Source organism: Leiobunum rupestre, chromosome 3 (assembly GCF_980474605.1).
Source record: "Leiobunum rupestre chromosome 3, qqLeiRupe1.1.hap1, whole genome shotgun sequence".
NCBI lineage: Eukaryota > Metazoa > Arthropoda > Arachnida > Opiliones > Sclerosomatidae > Leiobunum > Leiobunum rupestre.
In genome coordinates, this window is record NC_143386.1 from 38167225 (window position 1) to 38189855 (window position 22631).

The 22631-nt window shown below is 30.3% G+C and overlaps 1 protein-coding gene across 3 annotated transcripts in view; it reads right to left on the reverse strand.

Annotated features, from left to right (window-relative positions):
• LOC149951697 (CD151 antigen-like) overlaps nucleotides 1-22631 on the reverse strand; it is a 53788-nt gene that overhangs the window by 9674 nt on the left and 21483 nt on the right. Inside the window, exons 1-3 of one of the 3 annotated variants that reach the window (XM_090168122.1) lie at nucleotides 15748-16083; nucleotides 15476-15542; nucleotides 6928-7040 (exon numbers count right to left, since the gene is read on the reverse strand). In XM_090168122.1, coding sequence (XP_090024248.1) covers nucleotides 6928-7040; nucleotides 15476-15542; nucleotides 15748-15876 — 309 coding nt within the window. In that variant the 5' untranslated portion in view covers nucleotides 15877-16083. Of the gene's footprint in view, nucleotides 1-6927; nucleotides 7041-15329; nucleotides 15418-15475; nucleotides 15543-15747; nucleotides 16084-22631 lie in introns of those variants that run through there. The other 2 variants (XM_090168125.1, XM_090168124.1) reach the window with 2 other exon arrangements.

Below are 22631 nucleotides of genomic sequence, written 5' to 3' on the forward strand. Positions count from 1 at the left end.
AAGGAGTTGTTCCGAATTTCCACCCAGTGCCACAACCTGGGATCGAACCGGGCTCCTCTTACTGCGAGGCGAAAGTGCTAACCACTCCGTCACCCCACCTCTGAAAAGAAGTTAGGTGATAATGTTTCCTAATTGACATACTTATTGTTATTACGTTACTTATGGTAAAATATATAATATACTTCAGGTGAGGTATTTATAGAAAAAAGTTTCGCGATGGTCAAGATGACAGTAACGGATCGAGAAAAGATGAGTGATAAGGTAAACGGTCGTCAAGATAACTTGTCAGTGCTGTCCGAGAATAAGCGCGTGCTCTTTTGATCGGGGCATTGCTACAAAGTGGGCGAGTTTCGAAGGTGGCGATAATCAGCGGGCCCCGGTGCAGACCCCACCCTGTTTCGCGGAGCAGCCCGGCTTTCCCCCTGTAAAGTTCTCTTCTCCTTCCGGGTGGCTGTAATCAATGATGACCCACATCGAAAGCAAGAGAGAGAAAAATTGGAAATATATAAAAATCTCCGCTGATACCTTTACGCGGCCCGGACGAAAAGGTTAAATTTAACCGCTCACGAATTGCGGACCAGGTTATTTCGGGATAAATCTTTTCAAATATTTACCAAGTTTTGTTAGCGGACATAGGCACCCTTAAGCGCTTTTCATGGCTAAAATACCACGCGATGTTTCGGTGGTACGTGCTGGCAAACAGACACCGTCCATCATAATTGAGTGTTTAATCATAAGTAACGTAATAGGCATTAAGTATGACTAAGATTGTATTGGTTTTACTTAGAGAAAATGACTTTGTTGAGCAGTCTCGTTTAGAAACAGATGAAAAAATTGAGACGATGGACTGAAAACGAATTTACCATTTTTTAGAAATATATAATGGTCTAAATTTTAAAAAATAAAAATTTCGGTTTTCTTTTTTGAAAGTAATTTTATTTCAAATTTCTCCATAAGCAAAACATTTATAAATAATTCGTCCCGTCCTGGGATTTTTATTTTTATTTGAAAAGGGGGGAATAGAAACACGCCTCAAATAGTTTAGTTTCTGGGAATTCAATCAGATACCGGCTGATTTGATTGTCTTTAGGGCAGTGGCGTATATAGGCCCTCCGCAGACCCTGCAATGCGGGGCCCCCGACTTTAATAGGCCCCTTAATTTAAGAACTCTAAGCATTAGTATACGTCGAAGAACGCATAATGGAGGGTATCTCCACTCGCCCCTTATAAACGCCACTGATTGTAGGGGGCCCCCAAAATGGTTTCGCGGGGGGGGGCGGAGACCGTTGCTACGCCACTGTTTTAGGTTTTTGGTATGACACTTGCAGCTTTGTCCAATGTACATCATTTCTTACAACCATCTTTCATCGGACACTGACAAATTTGTAAATGGATAATCAAATTTATCATCCGGAAATTTACTAGTCTTTGTGGGTTTCATTTTAATATTGATCACCCACATTCCAGTTCAAACAATCTGCTAAGACTCGTAAATGGATGTGTACAAATTTGCTAAATATTACCTCTAAAAACGTAGCAAGAATTTTAAATGAACAATTCTATGTTCCTATTCCAAAATTACGTCATTATTTTGCCAAAGTGGGCGTAATTTTTAATTTCTCAACATTTACAATTTGAAACAAGCGAGCGAAAGTGATTTCATACTGGGAAGTATAGTTCCCCAAATGGCCACAGGATGGCGGTACTTCAAGATTTTTTGACGTTACCGAAGAAGATGCAGTAAATAGTTGGCCTATATGTCATACTTATTGTTATACTTATACAATTATTAATGCGGAATTGGTAAAATTGAACCGATAGGTTTTTGACATCCCAGCGAATTCCAAACCTTGCAAAACTTAAAGGAAATATAACCTGCAAAGCAATCTTCGTGGAAGCCCACTTAAATTTTTCAAATTTCCGTGTACAGTGGCACCAAACATTTCTAAAGCCAAAGGCAAGAGCGACCAGAGCTGCAAACGTTGGTTTCCACGCCAAATACCCGAGGTTATATTCCCTTTAACTAACAGAAATAAATAAATAGTCATCCATTTTCTAGCGCCGTCTGTCGTAACGTATCCGAAACAGTCGCCGTAAAGCCGCCATGACGCGAGGGAGGGTTGGGTCTATTCTCAGCAGGTCCAAAAAACTTAAGCCGAAGGAAACGCCCGTATTTAATAATATTAAAGCCCGATAATTATACTCGACAAAAGGTGAAAAATGAAACAAAAATTAACTCTTCATCAAAGAGCACGAAACTCCGAAGATTCCAATTTAATAACAAAGCGAAACAATCCGAATTCTCATCTCAGAGAGGATTTTTTGCCCGCCAACATTAGAGATTCCATCGCGGAGTTCCGACTTACGATTATGACAAATCCCCGTTCACGCAATCTAGGCTAAAAGGTCAAGGGTCAACGCTAGGGGTTAAGAGGTAAACGCCCACCAAAACGTCCCATTTCTCTCGACCCGAAATTGACGCGTTTCGAAAAACGGACGTTCGCGTTACGAAAAGTCCCGTTTGTTTTTCTTCAATCTTTGTCCTAAAGTTTTTACAATATAGTTCTTAGTTGTATCACGGAACGAGCTAAGGTTCCGGAGAGCGTGACGAAAATTCGTTGTAGCCAAAAACATTCAATCCGATAAAGTCATATTTCGAATGAGGTTTTTCAAATTTAACACAATGGGAAAACGAATCTAAAATATTGGACAATTCAAACTATTTTTCCCAAACGTTTCTCAAGGGATAAAAAAATTTACTTTCTGAGATTATCGTTCAAATTTAATTCTGCAAATAGCTTTTTTCAGAGTTTCGAGAAAAATAAACTTTAAGTTGTCATAAATTGTTCTCACTAATAATTGTAAGTTATACCCGCTCAGGTACAAAAATAATTTATTTATATCAATAACGTATTTATTTATTCCAATAATGTATTTATTTCTACCAATAATGTATTTATTTATACTCATAATGTTTTTATTATACCAATAATATTTTAATTATACCAGTAATGTATTATTTATATAAATTTAGTAAAAGTTTATTTATACATATTTAGTAAAAGTATTATTTATATATATTTAGTAAAAGTATTATTTATATATATTTAGTAAAAGTATTATTTATATATATTTAGTAAAAGTTTTATTTATATAAATTAAGTAAAAGCATCACATTATTTATATTTAGTAAAAGTTTTATTTATATAAATTAAGTAAAAGCATCACATTATTTATATTTAGTGAAAGTATCATATTATAATATAATAATAATAATAATATAATATAAAAACAATTGTTGATCCCTACCTACAAGCTTTTGCTTATGTGGGGTTCTACTTTATTTTGTAAATTGATTTCAAATTGTATTAGAATTATTGGTAAATTTAATAAATAAATAAATACAAAATAAATAAATTTATATTTAGTGAAAGTATCGTATTATTTATATTTAGTGAAAGTATCGTATTATATATATTTAGTGAAAGTATCGTATTATTTATATTTAGTGAAAGTATCGTATTATTTATATTTAGTGAAAGTATCGTATTATATATATTTAGTGAAAGTATCGTATTATTTATATTTAGTGAAAGTATCGTATTATATATATTTAGTGAAAGTATCGTATTATTTATATTTAGTGAAAGTATCGTATTATATATATTTAGTGAAAGTATCGTATTATTTATATTAAGTGAAAGTATCGTATTATTTATATTTAGTGAAAGTATCGTATTATTTATATTTAGTGAAAGTATCGTATTATTTATATTTAGTGAAAGTATCGTATTATTTATATTTAGTGAAAGTATCGTATTATTTATATTTAGTGAAAGTATCGTATTATTTATATTTAGTGAAAGTATCGTATTATTTATATTTAGTGAAAGTATCGTATTATTTATATTTAGTGAAAGTATCGTATTATATATATTTAGTGAAAGTATCGTATTATTTATATTTAGTGAAAGTATCGTATTATATATATTTAGTGAAAGTATCGTATTATTTATATTTAGTGAAAGTATCGTATTATTTATATTTAGTGAAAGTATCGTATTATTTATATTTAGTGAAAGTATCGTATTATTTATATTTAGTGAAAGTATCGTATTATTTATATTTAGTGAAAGTATCGTATTATTTATATTTAGTGAAAGTATCGTATTATATATATTTAGTGAAAGTATCGTATTATTTATATTTAGTGAAAGTATCGTATTATATATATTTAGTGAAAGTATCGTATTATTTATATTTAGTGAAAGTATCGTATTATATATATTTAGTGAAAGTATCGTATTATTTATATTTAGTGAAAGTATCGTATTATATATATTTAGTGAAAGTATCGTATTATTTATATTTAGTGAAAGTATCGTATTATTTATATTTAGTGAAAGTATCGTATTATATATATTTAGTGAAAGTATCGTATTAATTATATTTAGTGAAAGTATCGTATTATATATATTTAGTGAAAGTATCGTATTATTTATATTTAGTGAAAGTATCGTATTATATATATTTAGTGAAAGTATCGTATTATTTATATTTAGTGAAAGTATCGTATTATATATATTTAGTGAAAGTATCGTATTATATATATTTAGTGAAAGTATCGTATTATTTATATTTAGTGAAAGTATCGTATTATTTATATTTAGTGAAAGTATCGTATTATTTATATTTAGTGAAAGTATCGTATTATTTATATTTAGTGAAAGTATCGTATTATATATATTTAGTGAAAGTATCGTATTATTTATATTTAGTGAAAGTATCGTATTATATATATTTAGTGAAAGTATCGTATTATTTATATTTAGTGAAAGTATCGTATTATATATATTTAGTGAAAGTATCGTATTATATATATTTAGTGAAAGTATCGTATTATTTATATTTAGTGAAAGTATCGTATTATATATATTTAGTGAAAGTATCGTATTATTTATATTTAGTGAAAGTATCGTATTATATATATTTAGTGAAAGTATCGTATTATTTATATTTAGTGAAAGTATCGTATTATATATATTTAGTTAAAGTATCGTATTATTTATATTTAGTTAAAGTATCGTATTATTTATATTTAGTGAAAGTATCGTATTATATATATTTAGTGAAAGTATCGTATTATTTATATTTAGTGAAAGTATCGTATTATTTATATTTAGTGAAAGTATCGTATTATTTATATTTAGTGAAAGTATCGTATTATTTATATTTAGTGAAAGTATCGTATTATATATATTTAGTGAAAGTATCGTATTATTTATATTTAGTGAAAGTATCGTATTATATATATTTAGTGAAAGTATCGTATTATTTATATTTAGTGAAAGTATCGTATTATATATATTTAGTGAAAGTATCGTATTATTTATATTTAGTGAAAGTATCGTATTATTTATATTTAGTGAAAGTATCGTATTATTTATATTTAGTGAAAGTATCGTATTATTTATATTTAGTGAAAGTATCGTATTATTTATATTTAGTGAAAGTATCGTATTATTTATATTTAGTGAAAGTATCGTATTATATATATTTAGTGAAAGTATCGTATTATTTATATTTAGTGAAAGTATCGTATTATATATATTTAGTGAAAGTATCGTATTATTTATATTTAGTGAAAGTATCGTATTATATATATTTAGTGAAAGTATCGTATTATTTATATTTAGTGAAAGTATCGTATTATATATATTTAGTGAAAGTATCGTATTATTTATATTTAGTGAAAGTATCGTATTATATATATTTAGTGAAAGTATCGTATTAATTATATTTAGTGAAAGTATCGTATTATATATATTTAGTGAAAGTATCGTATTATTTATATTTAGTGAAAGTATCGTATTATATATATTTAGTGAAAGTATCGTATTATTTATATTTAGTGAAAGTATCGTATTATATATATTTAGTGAAAGTATCGTATTATTTATATTTAGTGAAAGTATCGTATTATATATATTTAGTGAAAGTATCGTATTATTTATATTTAGTGAAAGTATCGTATTATATATATTTAGTGAAAGTATCCTATTATTTATATTTAGTGAAAGTATCGTATTATATATATTTAGTTAAAGTATCGTATTATTTATATTTAGTGAAAGTATCGTATTATATATATTTAGTGAAAGTATCGTATTATTTATATTTAGTGAAAGTATCGTATTATTTATATTTAGTGAAAGTATCGTATTATTTATATTTAGTGAAAGTATCGTATTATTTATATTTAGTGAAAGTATCGTATTATATATATTTAGTGAAAGTATCGTATTATTTATATTTAGTGAAAGTATCGTATTATATATATTTAGTGAAAGTATCGTATTATTTATATTTAGTGAAAGTATCGTATTATATATATTTAGTGAAAGTATCGTATTATTTATATTTAGTGAAAGTATCATATTATTTATGTTTAGAAAAATTGTGAGAAATCACAGAAAGGTTTTAATGTGAACAAAATAAATTGAATAATCTTGAACTACATGTATTTTTCGAACGTTTCCTCACGTGATAAAGAAAATATTTCACAACGAACTAGCATCTTTTCAAGTTTCAAGTTGGTAGGACAAAGAAACTTAAAGGGGTCAATAGGGCAAATAACCCTTGTTACTTATAACATCGATCGAATAACAGAGGAAGATTTCTTACCCACAATACAAAAAAATTATTGTTTGAACTAGTAACTAAGCTATAGCAAATTAAATATTAGACTTAAAAAAATCGAAACTACTTTAAGCAATATAGTGAACATGAGATTTTAGATGACTTGGGCCTAAGGTGGTGCCTTCGGTATTAGCCTAGCTGATTATTATAACCACTAAAATAATGGTACACCCTTATCGAGAAACAACAATGTTAACTTATTTCAGAATTAAAAAAATTGTAACTTACCAAAATGATGAGATTGGCGACGATCATGGCATATTTGACCCCGCGACCTGCACGACCTTGAACCATTCTGTTGCCCGCTGGTTTGTTGACACCCGCAGCAGTCACAACTGGCACTAGAAACACGGTGGACAAAAACGCCACAATTAATAATCAGGAAATAAAACGAACTAGCGACTGATTTAGTCCACGAAATTAACGAAAATGATTTGAAAATGGGAAATCGTAGAACCTTTTATAAACAAAATGTTTACTTTTAAATTTGAGAAATTTTACAAGTAAAAGAACGATTTTCAATGCCTTCTCGGGAATAAAGTTTTTACGATTTCGAGATTAAGAATACGCGAGGGAAATAGGTCTTCGGGGAGCGGCGAAATTAAATGTTTCAAATATAGTAGAGTATTCTTATCAGATGGGGTCAAAGCAAAAGATATGATGGTTGAAGTTTTGTCTGAACTTCCTGCCAAAAGACATTTTTTTGTGTTATTTCCGTTTATATAGGGTTTCCCCTTTTGGACAAGGTTATTATTCGTGTTCAATTTCGAATATTTTAAAGTTATAACAAAAATGCAATTATTTATACTAAGGAAGACGAGCCGTAGGAATCATGACCTACTTTACCCATTTTAATTTTAAAAAAGTAATTTAATTTTAAAGGGGGAAGGAAGACTACAATTAGAACATCATCGAGTACTCGGCCTTTTTTGACCTCGAATAAGTAATTGGAGAATACTTGTCGATTACCGAGTACCAAAATATTGCACAGTCGGGTACCCGATTACTCGAATAAGCTGCTCTCTAAACTCATCGAGTATTTGTTTTTTCTATCCTCGTTGCTTCAAAGTTCAAAGAGGGGTTTTTACAACGTTTTGGGGGGCAATAAACGGTACCTTCAAAGTTGTGGAAACTGTGGTTCATTTAAATTAAAGGAATAAGTTACTTTATACTCCTTTTAAATTTAATTTCCTAATTACTTGATTAAAACCCGCTCCTAATTAAGTACTCGATAACCCGACTCGTTAAAAATATTACTCGAGGTTTTTTTAGCTACTCGACTCGAATAAGAGAAAGTTTCCCCTTAATCAAGTACTCGATTACTCGACTCGACTTCAATATTACTCGACTCGAATACTCGATGAAAAACAAATTTGATACTCGATAACCGACTCGGTTGCCTAAAACCACTAATCACACAGCCCTATCAATGAGATATCCGACTAATTCGACTTCAAAATAAAATTGAAGCATCACTAGAAGAAATCTTTTTGGTGCTAGGTAACATTAGGAAGCTTTCCCGTTTATATTTAACACCACAGTGTCAAAACTCAAGGCCTAAAATAGTGGGCTGTTCTGCCAGTTTTGGGTAGTTCTAAAATCGGATTCGGGCAGAGCTATTTATCGTTAATTTATCGCAAAAAGTATGAAAAATTTAAAACAATTTACAATTTTTAAAGGGGTAAAATTCATCCGAGGTAACGTGGTGATGGCGTTATTTGATAGTAGATGGCGCTCTGATAGCAACATGACGTCATAATTTTGATTTTCAACGATTGGTTGAAAGTTTTCAGTTTTTATTGGAGAACGATTTTTCGAGATTTAAAATACCAAATTCTCTTCCCCGATTGGATAGTTTAAAATTGTATTATAGTGCCATCTATGGCGGAGAATGTTAACTACGGTTAAAATTAATTGTTAATTTAAATTACAAAAATTAGATATTTTTAATAAGAATTTAAAGTACTATAATATAGTAATTAATTAATAACTCTTTTAAAAAAGTTTATTTTTCATAAACTGTATAGTGTCGCCATCTACCTCAAACATTAAGAAATAGGAAGGTACCCTGGGTGGATTTCGCCCCTTTTTGCATATTTCCCTGAAGGCAATATGTGAATGCGTCTATTGTATGCAGCTATTGTTGTTTTATTTAACAAATTGTTAAAAAATAAAATAATTCCAAGGTTCCAACTATAGCTCATTGAAATTATGTTTTGGGGGTTTAGCCGTTATTTTCTTTTGGGACAGTTCTAAAAAATCCTTATTTTGGCCCCTGTGTCACGTGTTCTTTGCCCCATAATGTTATATAGCGCCATTTTCAGCATAGTAGGAGTTTAAAAAAATTCCTCCAAAAAATTGTATAGTTAAACGTTTTAACAGCATTTTGAAGTAATTTCATGTACAGAACTTTCCTTCCGTAGTTTGTGAGCTGATTATAATTTTTTAGTCGTTGTTCCCAAATATAATTAAATACATTTTTGGTTATAATAAAAACCAAATCAGGGATATAAATTTTAGAGTATGACATGATATTTTTCAAGCGCTGTTATTTCAGGCGAACTATTGAATCGTATTGCATTTTGTTACCTTTCGCGATGAAATGGTTGCGTTAATTTTCGTGATTCGAAAACATACCTCGGAGATTTATAATATTTATGAGATTTAAATAAAAACAAATTTTAAAAATTTTACAAAAAAGCTTCTAAAAGCGCTTTGTAGGTGGCAGCACCTTCCGGGTCTTATAAGCGAAAGGCGAGTTGTCCGCAATCTCTTGGCTTCCCGAAACAACGTGTTTAATAAGTTAATAATTACGTGATTCCCTAAAGCCAATCAACGCGAGAAATTCCCAATTTGCCAAAAATTTTAGGCTAGATTTTGATGTGTATTCGGTTTGTTTTGATTTATACGCTAACGACATCTAGTGCGAGAGAATGCAACTAGAGAGGAGCCGTCACTTGCTCTAACTAACACAAGTAATATAAACGCTATAAGTTTGAAATTTTCTATTGTTTTAATTTCTTACCGAACCTTCTATCGACATGCCTGGCCTGAACTTATACGTTCAACAGAACTGACGTCGTTAATAGTATATTATTTTCCTTGGGCCACATTTAGACACCAGGGGGTTCTATGCTAAACTAAATCTAAACATACTTATTCGTGTTACACTACTTGTGGATCTATTTACTACCTAATCCTCTTTGTATTACTATTTTTGATGAATTAGACTTTTATTAAGTATTAATTTAGTATTTATTAATAATATTAATATATATTAATATTAGTATTATTTAAGTATTTATTGTAGCGTCATCTACAGCAGTTTATCGACAGCAGATATAAACGTTTTCGCTGGTAGCGCGGGGAAGTGAACGGGGGTGAAAATCATAAGAGCTGCGCATGTCAAGTAGTGTGTTTGGGGGCAGGCTGTTGCTTGTAGTATTTACCTGCATTTCCTTACGTGATTTCAGTACGTAATTACTTATTTAGTAAAAATAAAATGGTTTCATGTTGTATTACCGGTTGCAAAAGTAGAAATGGGAATTCCGATTGCAAGTTTTTTAGAATTCCAGTCGCTCGACGAAAGATTTGGGGTAGAATTATTAAATTATACAATAAAAATTTCAATGCCAAGGCTTGTATGAATTTGAAAATTTGTAATCGACATTTTATATCTGGTGGGCCTGGATGGGAACGCTCTGATAAAGATTGGATACCAACTTTAAATTTCCCCAAAAAAATCAAAAACTCTCCATCCAAATTAAAATTAGCCTGTCAAAGAAACGATCGGGCAGAAAAAAGAGGACCTTTAGTTTTTTAATATTTAATTTATTTAGAGAATTTTCGCTCGAATCCATTTTTTATAACGTAGCGCCAAGGCGGAAATCGAACTGCTATGCCCCCAAATACGTTTCAGCGCATGCGCGCGCCTAAGTGCGAAAACGTCTATTATATTACTCTTATAAATTAATAACACTCTTTGCATAATTTATCTTTTTTGATAGTAGATGGCGCTTGAGTCGCTAAGCCTAAATTCATTGAATATAATTTTACTAATTTGTAGATTTTTATTCGTAATTATTTTACGGGAAAATATTATGTCATTACCCCCGAAATATCACATCAACCATTGTCAAAGTCGATACATTTTGTATGAAGTATTATTTATTTTTAGTTACAATTAATTTAAATTTTTATGTAGATTGATAAAACTAATACACACGTAAAAATTAAAATGGAATCGAGTCTCAAACAGATAACATTAATCATAAATTGATATCATATAGTCATAAATGGATATCATATAGTCATAAATGGATATCATATAACCATAAATGGATATCATATAGTCATAAATGGATATCATATAACCATAAATGGATATCATATAGGGATATCATTTAGCCATAAATGAATATCATAAAGCCATAAATGGATACATATAATCATATATGGATATCATATAGTCATAACTGGACATCGTATAGTCGTAAATGGATGTCGTATAATCATAAATGGTTATCATATAGTCGTAAATGGATATCGTATAATCATAAATGGATATCATATAGTCATAAATGGATATCATTTAGCCATAAATGGATATCATTTAGCCATAAATGGATATCATTTAGCCATAAATGGATATCATATAGTCATTAATGAATATCATATAGCCGTAAATGGATATCATATAGTCATTAATGGATATCATAGAGTCATAAATGGATATCATAAATTAATAAATGGATATCATATAATCATAAATGGATATCATATAATCATTAATGGATATCATATAATCATAAATGGATAACATATAATCATAAATCGATATCATATAATCATAAATGGATATCATATAATCATAAATGGATATCATATAATCATAAATGGATATCATATAATCATAAATGGATATCGTATAGTCATAAATATGGTATCATTAACATTGCTCTTATGTTCAATAATTTTTACGCATGAGATGACGTGTCAAATGATATACCGGTGACGTCATCATTATTTTTACCGGAAGGTTACTGTCAACCATTATTCATTCCCTTCAAACCTTCTCTTTAAGAAATGACGCCCAAGCAAAGGTTTAAAACCATATTTAAATACGGCTTCCAAAATCACCCACAACGAAGCAAATAATCCCTTATTAAAAATTCAATTCAATTATTTAAAACCCGAAGCGAGGGAAAATCCGGAAGTGCAACCACAATGGCAGAAATGCGATCATCGTATTGGGGATATTTAACTAGGAACAGATATACGAAAAGTTACGCCCGAAACAAAGTAAAATCGTAAAAGCGAAAATAATTGTTTCTTTCGGGAAAGTCTTTTTTTTTTGTTCAATTCTGCCGCTCAAAGGTGTTGCGGCTTGCAAAGTGGGGCAAGGACATCTCAGTAGGAGGAGGGGGTAACGTGGTTCCCTTCAGGGTGACATTGAAAATTGACTAGAACCTTTTCTTTCCCCTTATCACTCGCCGTACAGTTATTTCCCTCAAGGCGATTAACTGGATTGCTGTTTACGAATGAAGCTGTTCCATTCTTTCCTCTTATTTGCTTATAAAATTGTTTAAAATAATTTATATTTCATGAAACTAAAAACCCCTTATATTTCATGAAATTAAAAAGAATTTATATTTCATGAAGCTAAAAAGAATTTATATTTCATGAAATTAAAAAGAATTTATATTTCATGAAGCTAAAAAGAATTTATATTTCATGAAGCTAAAAAGAATTTATATTTCATGAAGCTAAAAGAATTTATATTTCATGAAGCTAAAAAGAATTTATATTTCATGAAGCTAAAAAGAATTTATATTGCATGAAGCTAAAAAGAATTTGTATTTCATGAAGCTAAAAAGAATTTATATTTCATGAAATTAAAAATAATTTATATTTCATGAAGCTAAAAAGAATTTATATTTCATGAAGCTAAAAATAATTTATATTTCATGAAACTAACCAGACAATATATTTAATTAAACTAAAAAGACCTTACATTTTATGAAACTAAAAGGAATTTATATTTAATGAAATTAAAAAGAATTTATATTTCATGAAATTAAAAAAAAAATTATATTTCATGAAGCTAAAAAGAATTTATATTTCATGAAACTAAAAGAATTTATATTTCATGAAGCTAAAAAGAATTTATATTTCATGAAGCTAAAAACAATTTATATTTCATGAAACTAACCAGACAATATATTTAATTAAACTAAAAAGACCTTACATTTTATGAAACTAAAAGGAATTTATATTTAATGAAACTAACCAGACATTATATTTAATTGAACTAAAAACACTTTATATTTCATGAAACTAAAAAGAATTTATATTTAATGAAACTAAAAATAATTTATATTAAATGAAACTAACCAGACATTATATTTAATTGAACTAAAAACACTTTATATTTCATGAAACTAAAAAGAATTTATATTTCATGAAACTAAAAAGAATTTATATTAAATGAAACTAACCAGACATTATATTTGATGAAACTAACCAGACATTATATTTGATGAAACTAAAAATACCACATATTTAATAAAATTAAAACGAAGCCTAACATCTAAATTTACACATAATTTGTTTCTCGAAATTTCGTAAGCGATTTTAGACGCGTTAAGCCAACTCCTTGAAAACGTGAACGGGGAACTTGAAGGGGTGTAGATGGTACAGAATAAAGCTACGACGTCTAGACTCAGCTACAAGTTTCCCCGTTCACGTTTATAAGGGATGGCTTAACCTGTGTTTTATGTTATTAGGGATACCGATAAAGTTTTTTTTTATCTAAATCTATCGTTCTATACCAATATTAAACGATTTAAATCAGTCAATCCAAGTTACTATTATACTATTTACTGTACTAACGTGCCGCAAAGGTTGACACAATTGATCGAAATTCGAAATGCGGAACACCACGACATTACGTTCAATAGCCTTATTAACCAGCCTTTTTTTCCCTAACTTGAAAAGGTATTTCACAAGCAAAATAAATTTTGAAAGTCATCAATTAAAGGTCGCGTTATTTATTAAAGGTATAAGAAAGGTACACTATACTATGAAAATTATTTAAATCATTATATCATTGAATTATATTAAGTCTAAATTAATTTTTAAACTTTTTCATTTGTAAGAAAGATTACAATTACGGACATAGATGGGAATTTTCATTTGTAAGAAAGATTCTAATTACGAACATCGATGGGGATTTTCATTTGTAAGAAAGATTCTAATTACGAACATCGATGGGGATTTTCATTTGTAAGAAAGATTCTAATTACGGACATCGATGGGGATTTTCATTTGTAAGAAAGATTCTAATTACGGACATCGATGGGGATTTTCATTTGTAAGAAAGATTCTAATTACGGACATCGATGGGGATTTTCATTTGTAAGAAAGATTCTAATTACGGACATCGATGGGGATTTTCATTTGTAAGAAAGATTCTAATGTACTGCCCGTTAAATAGTTCTACAGGAGCCCAGACAAAATCTACAGCTTTGGGAAATTGCGTTAATTGGCTTTAATTATTAAATAAACAGTATCGGAGTGTTTCTTCTTACAAAGAAGAATTTTCCCTAAATATATCCACATAACAATTATTATAATTTAAACAGACAGACAAACTTTCAAAACAAATAAGCCATCTTAAATCTTAAGAAGTAAAAACCTTGATGGCGGGAAACTACAGACAATGAATAAATATATTTAAATTTTTTTTTAATAAATCTTCTAGAAATTTGGCGCATTTTGTGAATGATCAAGGTAAACTCTAAAGAGTGTGATAAATAATAGACAGCCCAATTTCTCCACCCAAAAGGAAAATTGCAAAGCTTTTCAAAGTGTATAGTTTGTCGTTTATGTATCGAAGGGCAGCGCAAATTATCGTATTCTTTACTTCCGGGTATAGAATCAAGATAGTTCTTAAGTCGAAATCATTTTCCAGTTAAAATAAATCTTAAATCAAGACGCATATTAAATCAAGACACATCTTAAAAGAAGACACACCTTCGACAAATGTTAATTCAAGACAAATCTTAAAAGAAGACACACCTTCGACAAATGTTAAATCAAGACAAATCTTAAATAAAACACATCTTAAATCAAGATATATCTTAAATCAAGCCAAGACAAATCTTAAATCAAGACAAATCTCAAATCAAGACAAATCTCAAATGAAGACACATCTATAATCAAGACAAATCTCAAATGAAGACACATCTATAATCAAGACAAATCTCAAATCAAGACCAATCTTAAATCAAGACAAATCTCAAATCCAGACAAATCTCAAATCAAGACAAATCTCAAATCCAGACCAATCTCAAATCAAAACAGATCTTAAATCAAGACAAATCTCAAATCAAGACAAATCTCAAATGAACTAATCTTAAATCAAAACCAATCTTAAATAAAGTTGAATCACACAACATTAAACAAATTAAATCAAAAACCAGCCGTAGTAAAGCCAAAAAGACTTAAAATAGAAGCAAAACTAAATCAAATAATAGCAGTGAAATTGAATTAAAATCACACCCAAAAAAGCGTGCTAAGACAAATAAACGCAAATTAAAATTAACGAATAGTTAATAAAATAGTTATACCAGGAGCGCCAGTCGACCCCTTCATCCTGGATTTAAGTTAATTAACTTAATTCGCATGAAAGAGTTTGGAGAAAATGTTAGTGAAATTGTTAGAAATAGAGCAGGCTTTACGCTACAGCGTACACGAAAAATTTTAAATCTCCTACCTTTATATTGAAGATGATTTGAAGTTATCAATGCCAGCCAGAACCCAGTCGCTCGGGTCGCGGTGTTCTGCCAAAAGAATCAAGAAAAACATATTAATTACAACAGCAAAAATCACAAACAAAAATTAAAAAAACCCCAAAACATCGCCCAATAAACCCTAAACTTATAAATCATAATCCGTCAACACCAACAACGTATAAACTGTCAACGTCATAATCGCGTCAAAACGCGGTTCAACTCGAAAAGTCTAAAATAAGAAGAAATATCTCACAGTGGAGTTGGACACTCCGTTCTCCTCCGAAGTCCGTTCGAGCGAATACTCTTTCTTTTTGGCGTCGTCGCCAACGCCGCGCCACCCGCGCACTCTGGCGGCGGAAAAGGGTAATCGAAATATAATCATTTTTTTAAAAGGGCAAGGCTTAGCGCCGCCGCTTTCTTCGGATTCATAATTTCAGGTGTTTTTTCTCATTCTGGCAAACGACGCTTTCGGCGGAGATTTTTCACGGCAACGCTGTGTATAATCGACAGACAGAGGTTTTTTTTCCTTTCCAAGGCCCAAGGAGACCCCCAAAGCCTCCCTCCCTCTTGCGGTTTTCTAACGAAGCTTTCACGATAGAAGCCACGTTTAAACTTTAAAGGGAATGAATTATTTTTCTTCAAATAAAATGAAGGTTAAAAATTCCGTCATTGAAAGAAGGGTTTAGCTTTTTAGCGATTTTACCAGGTTTTTATTGAAATATTAAACGCTAATTATGGGGGATGATATAGTGATAACGGAGATACTTAAAGGGAATATTACTTAATTTATTAGGTTTGAAACGTTGCATACGCAACCCGTGGTGCTTAAGAAGAATTGTAGGGTTTGTAGAACGGTATTAAATGATATAAATGATAAGTTTCCAATATTGTTTTGGAAATATACAATAAATGGTACAATTTATTTTTAATACGCTGGTCTAACAATAAGTTTTTATTTACTGGTTTAAGGCCGGGCATTATTAACATTTCACTTTAAATAGCTTTACTTTATAAAATAATAGTGATAGAATTAACACATTTTTGTGGTTGTAGTTGAAAATGTCCTTAATGCAAGCTTATTGAAATTGCGAATAAAAATCTTTAAATAAAAAATTTAAGAGCAATTTATTAAACGATTTTAAAATGAAATTGAGCGCCACCTAGCAACCAGCACTAGCGTATTTATATTTCATTCTTGAAATATTTATTCCAAAATATCGACAGTATTTTAATTAATATTTAATTAATTAATTAAACCTGAATGGTTCCTATATCAAAATTTGTTAAGGACATTTACTGCTACAACCACAAATGAAGTAATTCTATTATTAACTCGGGAAATCGGGATAAATATTGTAAATCTCAAGAAATACCGATACATATTGGAAAACTCGGGAAATCCGGAGAAGAATTTCGAATCTCTGGAAATCCGGAGAAGTATTGGAAATCGCTGGAAATCCGGAGATATGTCGTAAATCTAGGGAAATCTGGATAAATATTGTAAAAGTCTGGAAATCCGGAGAAGTATTGGAAATCGCTGGAAATACGGAGATATATCGTAAATCTAGGGAAATCCGCATAAATATTGGAAATCTTTGGAAATCCGGAGGAATATTGGTAATCTCTGGAAATCGTGAGATAAATCGGAAATCTTGGGAAATATGGATAAATATTGGAAATCTTTGGAAATCCGGAGGAATATTGGTAATCTCTTGAAATCATGAGATAAATCTGAAATCTTGGGAAATATGGATAAATATTGGAAATCTTTGGAAATCCGGAGATAAATCGGAAATCTTGGGAAATCTGGAGAAATATTGGAAATCTTTGGAAATCCGGAGGAATATCGGAAATATCTGGAAATCCGGAGGAATATTGTAAATCTCTGGAAATCCGGAGATATATCGGAAATCTCGGGAAATCTGGAGATATATTGGAAATCTCGGGAAATCCGGATAAATATCAGAAATTTCTGGAAATACGGAGATACATAGGAAATCTCTTTAAATCTGGAGATTTATCGGAAATCTCGGGAAATCCGAGAAAATATTGGAAATCTCGGAAAATCCAAATAAATAAATAATGGCTTTCTATGGAAATCCAAATAAATAAATAATGGCTTTCTATGGAAATCCAAATAAATAATCAGAATTTCGGAATATTCGAATAAATATTGGAAATATTTTGAAAACTTTTTAGTATTTCTTCTGATAAATATCGAAACAAATCAGGAACTACGGATATACAATAGAAATAATAGAAATATTTATAAATCCGAAATCGCATTACAATTATTTTCAAAATAGCTAGCTCCTAGACTCATATTAGAAGCAACGGATTAATGCGAAATATAATATTTGTCAGGAGAATTCAGACAGAGGTCTGGACATCATCAGGTTGTCGGACAATATCCAAATGGCCGTTGTCACCGAGAGCGGACTTTGCAAATTACGAGCGTTGCGTGTTTCCATTACAAACTCTATTTACTTTCGCCCAATCGATATTGTTAAGTGAAATTCCAAGTCGGTGAATTTTTGTTCCAATGCAACTGCCGTTGGAATATTAATAAACACACTATATACTCTGTTTAAATATGGAAAATTACAACGCATTTTCCCTTTATTAGAATTAAAAGAATTTTATCGTGTTTCGGGAGATAACTCAGGGTATATTTGGAAATATTTCCCATTCTATTAAATATATTTTATTGCACAGTTGGATTTCGAAAATTTTTAGGAACAAAGTTTACGTATGACGAAAATGGACAATACTTTGAAGAGTCTATAAACCTTTTTGTATTGAGGCAAAATAATAATATTGAAAATAAGGGCTTTAATTATTAAAGAATAAAGTATATATATCAGAACTTTTGAGATATAAATACTATAGAAAGTGTATAACATTTACAGCATACATTTAATCCATTAAGCCTACTAAAAAATGGCAAATTTGTATATAATTTCGCTTAATAAATAGACTTAATATAATAAATGTATGGATTAGTATCAAACTTTGGGACATTGATAGTTTAAAATAGCGCTTAAAATATAATCAAATGTAAAACAGAAATAATATTTTTAGTCTTGGTTTATCAGAAATTCGAAAAATGTAAAAACCACTATTGCACAATCATTTATATTATTTAAAAAAAAAAACGATTGTGCAATAGTGGTTTTTAAATTTTTAGAATTTTTGATTTATTCTGTACAAGAGAGCCGGAAAAATTCGATCTAAATCTTGGTTTATTTTTAATATATTGAACGTCTTATTTACCGAAGCAGTTTGAAATTAATAATAGAATCTGGTGAAGTAAATTATCAACTTAGAAAAAGTCCGCAATCTCGCAAAATTTCCAATTGAAAAGCGCTCTTCTTTCAGAGGGGCCCCGAAACCCCAAGGTCCTTTTTTCATTCTTTCGCAACCTTGACTTCATATTCCCTAAATTTACCCTCAAATAGAGTTTATTTTAGTTTGCAGGAAAAAAATGTGAAGTTCAGCCAACTTAAGCGTAAGAGAGGCAATGTCAGGGATTTTGGCCCGCTAGAAGGGGCCCATAACGGAATCTCCAATTACTTGAATATTTTAAAAACCAAACGCTTCTAAATTAACTACGCCTGACTCAATCATTTAAATTGTAATAGTTTAAATAAAAGTACCAAAATTAAAAAAGGTTTGTTTATATTTACACGTGTTTATTATTTTTAATATATGAAACAAGACTAAAAAAAAATTATTAAATTAGTTTCGTTTGTAACGTAAGATAAATATGTTCTTGCCTCAAAACAAATCATTAGGCGAGTAATAATGTAATACAAGCCGTTAGAAATTGAAGTCATTTCTACATCGTTATTCTCCACATCGTTATTCTCCACATCGTTATTCTTGACATCGTTATTCCCAACATCGTTATTCTCGACATCGTTATTCTCGACATCGTTATTCTCCACATCGTTATTCTCCACATCGTTATTCTCCACATCGTTATTCTCCACATCGTTATTCTCCACATCGTTATTCTCCACATCGTTATTCTCCACATCGTTATTCTCCACATCCTTATTCTTGACATCGTTATTCCCAACATCGTTATTCTCGACATCGTTATTTTCAACATCGCTACTCCCTACATCTTTATTCTCAACATCGTTATTCTCAAAAATGTTATAAATGATATCGATATTTCCTACATCGTTATTTTCTGTCATTATTTTCAACGTCATTTTTTAATATAATCTATAACTCAAAAGTTGTTTTGAGTTACAGACTACATAACAGTAGAAATAAAGAATTCGGAACAAGTTTTCCTCGAAGTTTTAATACCCATGATTTTCAAAAATGGTAAAATAGGCGGTTCTTATTAATTTGAAATCGTATATTCAATTAAAATATCGATAACATCGACAATAACCCATTTCCAGTTATGATAAACTTATTTTATATCGAAAGGGTCGTTCTCACAATTATTTTTTTAGAAAATAGGAACACTGGAATATTTCGAAACTGAAAAAATAAAATAGAAATGAAACTAATTAAAATAATCACATTCATTGTAACGCGAAAAACGGAGACCGATTCTGATCATTTATCGTTCATTTATTTTTTCTCACAAATGGACACTTTACAATGAAAGGTTTTCCTAGTCTTCTTGTTTCCCATATAGCAGACAATCTGACGCAAGCCTCGAGACGCATTTGAATTAAAAGGAAATAAATGAAATATTTCCAAATTGGGGACCAAATAACAGCGTGGGTTTCAAAATTCCCCTCTCAGTTAGAGTCGCGTATTTTAGGGTAGTTTTTTCCAAAATGTGACAAAATTTGACAGTGGGGCGAAAAAACTTGGGTAAAAAATATATCTCGTAAACTTTAAATTCATAAGGTATGCAAAAAAGGCAATTCGACGGTTTCAGCGTTTAATTTATTAAAGATGGCTTAGATGGGGGGGGGGATAAAGTTGATGACGGCACGTGAAAGCTACGGGTAGTCCAAAGTGAAATACCAGAATTTTATAGCACAAAGAATATTTTCTTAATAGCAACGTTGGTTGTTGTTGAATTGAAAAATTTCCAGTTTGTCTACTTCGAGGAAAAAAACATAACTACTCTCGAATATAGAATTCTTAGAAAATGACTGCCTATAATTTTATCTTTATTCTCGTTCTCTAGCTAACAATGGCAGCATTTCAGAGCCAAGCCTACAAATTAGCTTTTTATATTTATAAATACTCTACAAGTAGTGACGGAGCTTTCACGTGTCGTCATCAAACTTGATCACGCCCCGCCATTAAGTCATGGCTGCCATCTTATTGTACTGAGATAGCAACACAAAGAAATGAAAGGAGCCTATAATATTATCAGACTCGATACAGAATCCATACCATACGTTAAAATAGATGTTATTTGTTAGAATCGATGTTAATCGTTAGAATCGATGTTATTTGTTAGAATCGATGTTATTTGTTAGAATCGATGTTATTTGTTAGAATCGATATCATACAATAAAATCGATGTTATTTGTTAGAATCGATAACATACAATAAAATCGATGTTATTTGTTAGAATCGATATCTTACAATAAATTCGATGTTATTTGTTAGAATCGATATCATACAATAAAATCGATGTTATTTGTTAGAATCGATATCATACAATAAAATCGATGTTATTTGTTAGAATCGATAACATACAATAAAATCGATGTTATTTGTTAGAATCGATAACATACAATAAAATCGATGTTATTTGTTAGAATTGATAACATACATTAAAATCGATGTTATTTGTTAGAATTGATGTTATTTGATAGAATCGATATCATACGTTAAAATCGACGTTATTTGTTAGAATCGATGTTATTTGTTAGAATCGTTCTCATACAGTAAAATCGATGTTATTTGTTAGAATCGATATCATACAATAAAATCGATGTCATTTGTTAGAATCGATATCATACAATAAAATCGATGTCATTTGTTACAATCGATACCATTTATCCAGGGTTAGGATATTCGAGAACTTTGTGTAACAAACTGATTTTGAAATTTTAAAGTAGGATTTTCGAGCTGATTTTATATTAATTTTAATTTTAATTTTATTTCCAGATTTCTAAAATCCTTTTCTTTCTGTCAAGTGTTTAAGAATGTCTAATATCTCGATACTTATTGCGTGTAATATATTGTAATTTTGGTAACTAGTGTAATATAATTAAATTTTTGGAGTAAGTGTAATATAATTAAATTTTTGGAGTAAGTGTAATATAATATAATTTTAGCAAAAAGTGTAATATAACGTAGTTTTTGTAATAAGTGTAATATAATGTAGTTTTTGTAATAAGTGTAATATAATATAATTTTTGTAATAAGTGTAATATAATATAATTTTTGTAAAAAGTGTAATATTATGTAGTTTTTGTAATAAGCGTAATATAATGTAATTTTTGTAATAAGCGTAATATAATGTAATTTTTGTAATTAGTGGATGTATACTGGAGATTATTTACACGTTCAAATTACGGAAAGTATGTATCTGCTTAGACAACGTAACCAGTAACAGGACAGTGATTAAGCAAAGTCACCAAGTCTTTTCAAGGCGAACTTGAAAGGCTTTGTCAACAACGTCAACTTCTCAAGTTAGCTTACCGACACGCCAGCAATGCATTTTGTTAAGGCTACACGCGCGAGTCCACTAACGCCCGAAGCCTAATCTCGCTAATATTCGTAAATTTCGACGAAGTTCGCCTAGAAACTGCGGTTTTAACCCACTCATTAGAAATTCTCGCTGACGAGATTATAAATAACGCTTAAAAAGGAGGGCATTCGATTGACGGTGGGCGCAGCCATAGTGATTAGCGGCCAATTTCGATTCGATTCCGTAGATTAACCGCGCGAAGAGAGTAGGCCATCGTACCAATTTCGAGGCAAATAGCGAAAGAAGCCCGCAATTTTGTCCAAGTTACGCGACAGATACGGCCGTCCATGCTGAGCCGCTGTGATGAGAATTTGCAAGATTTTGTAAAGCCCACGTCAAATTTATGGGAGACCTAAATATAAGAAGAGATAATACCCTTCGCTACCGACTAGAAATGGCCCTCTTACGGATGGATTGGGAACCACGCCGGGGAACGTAAACTAAATGCTAAT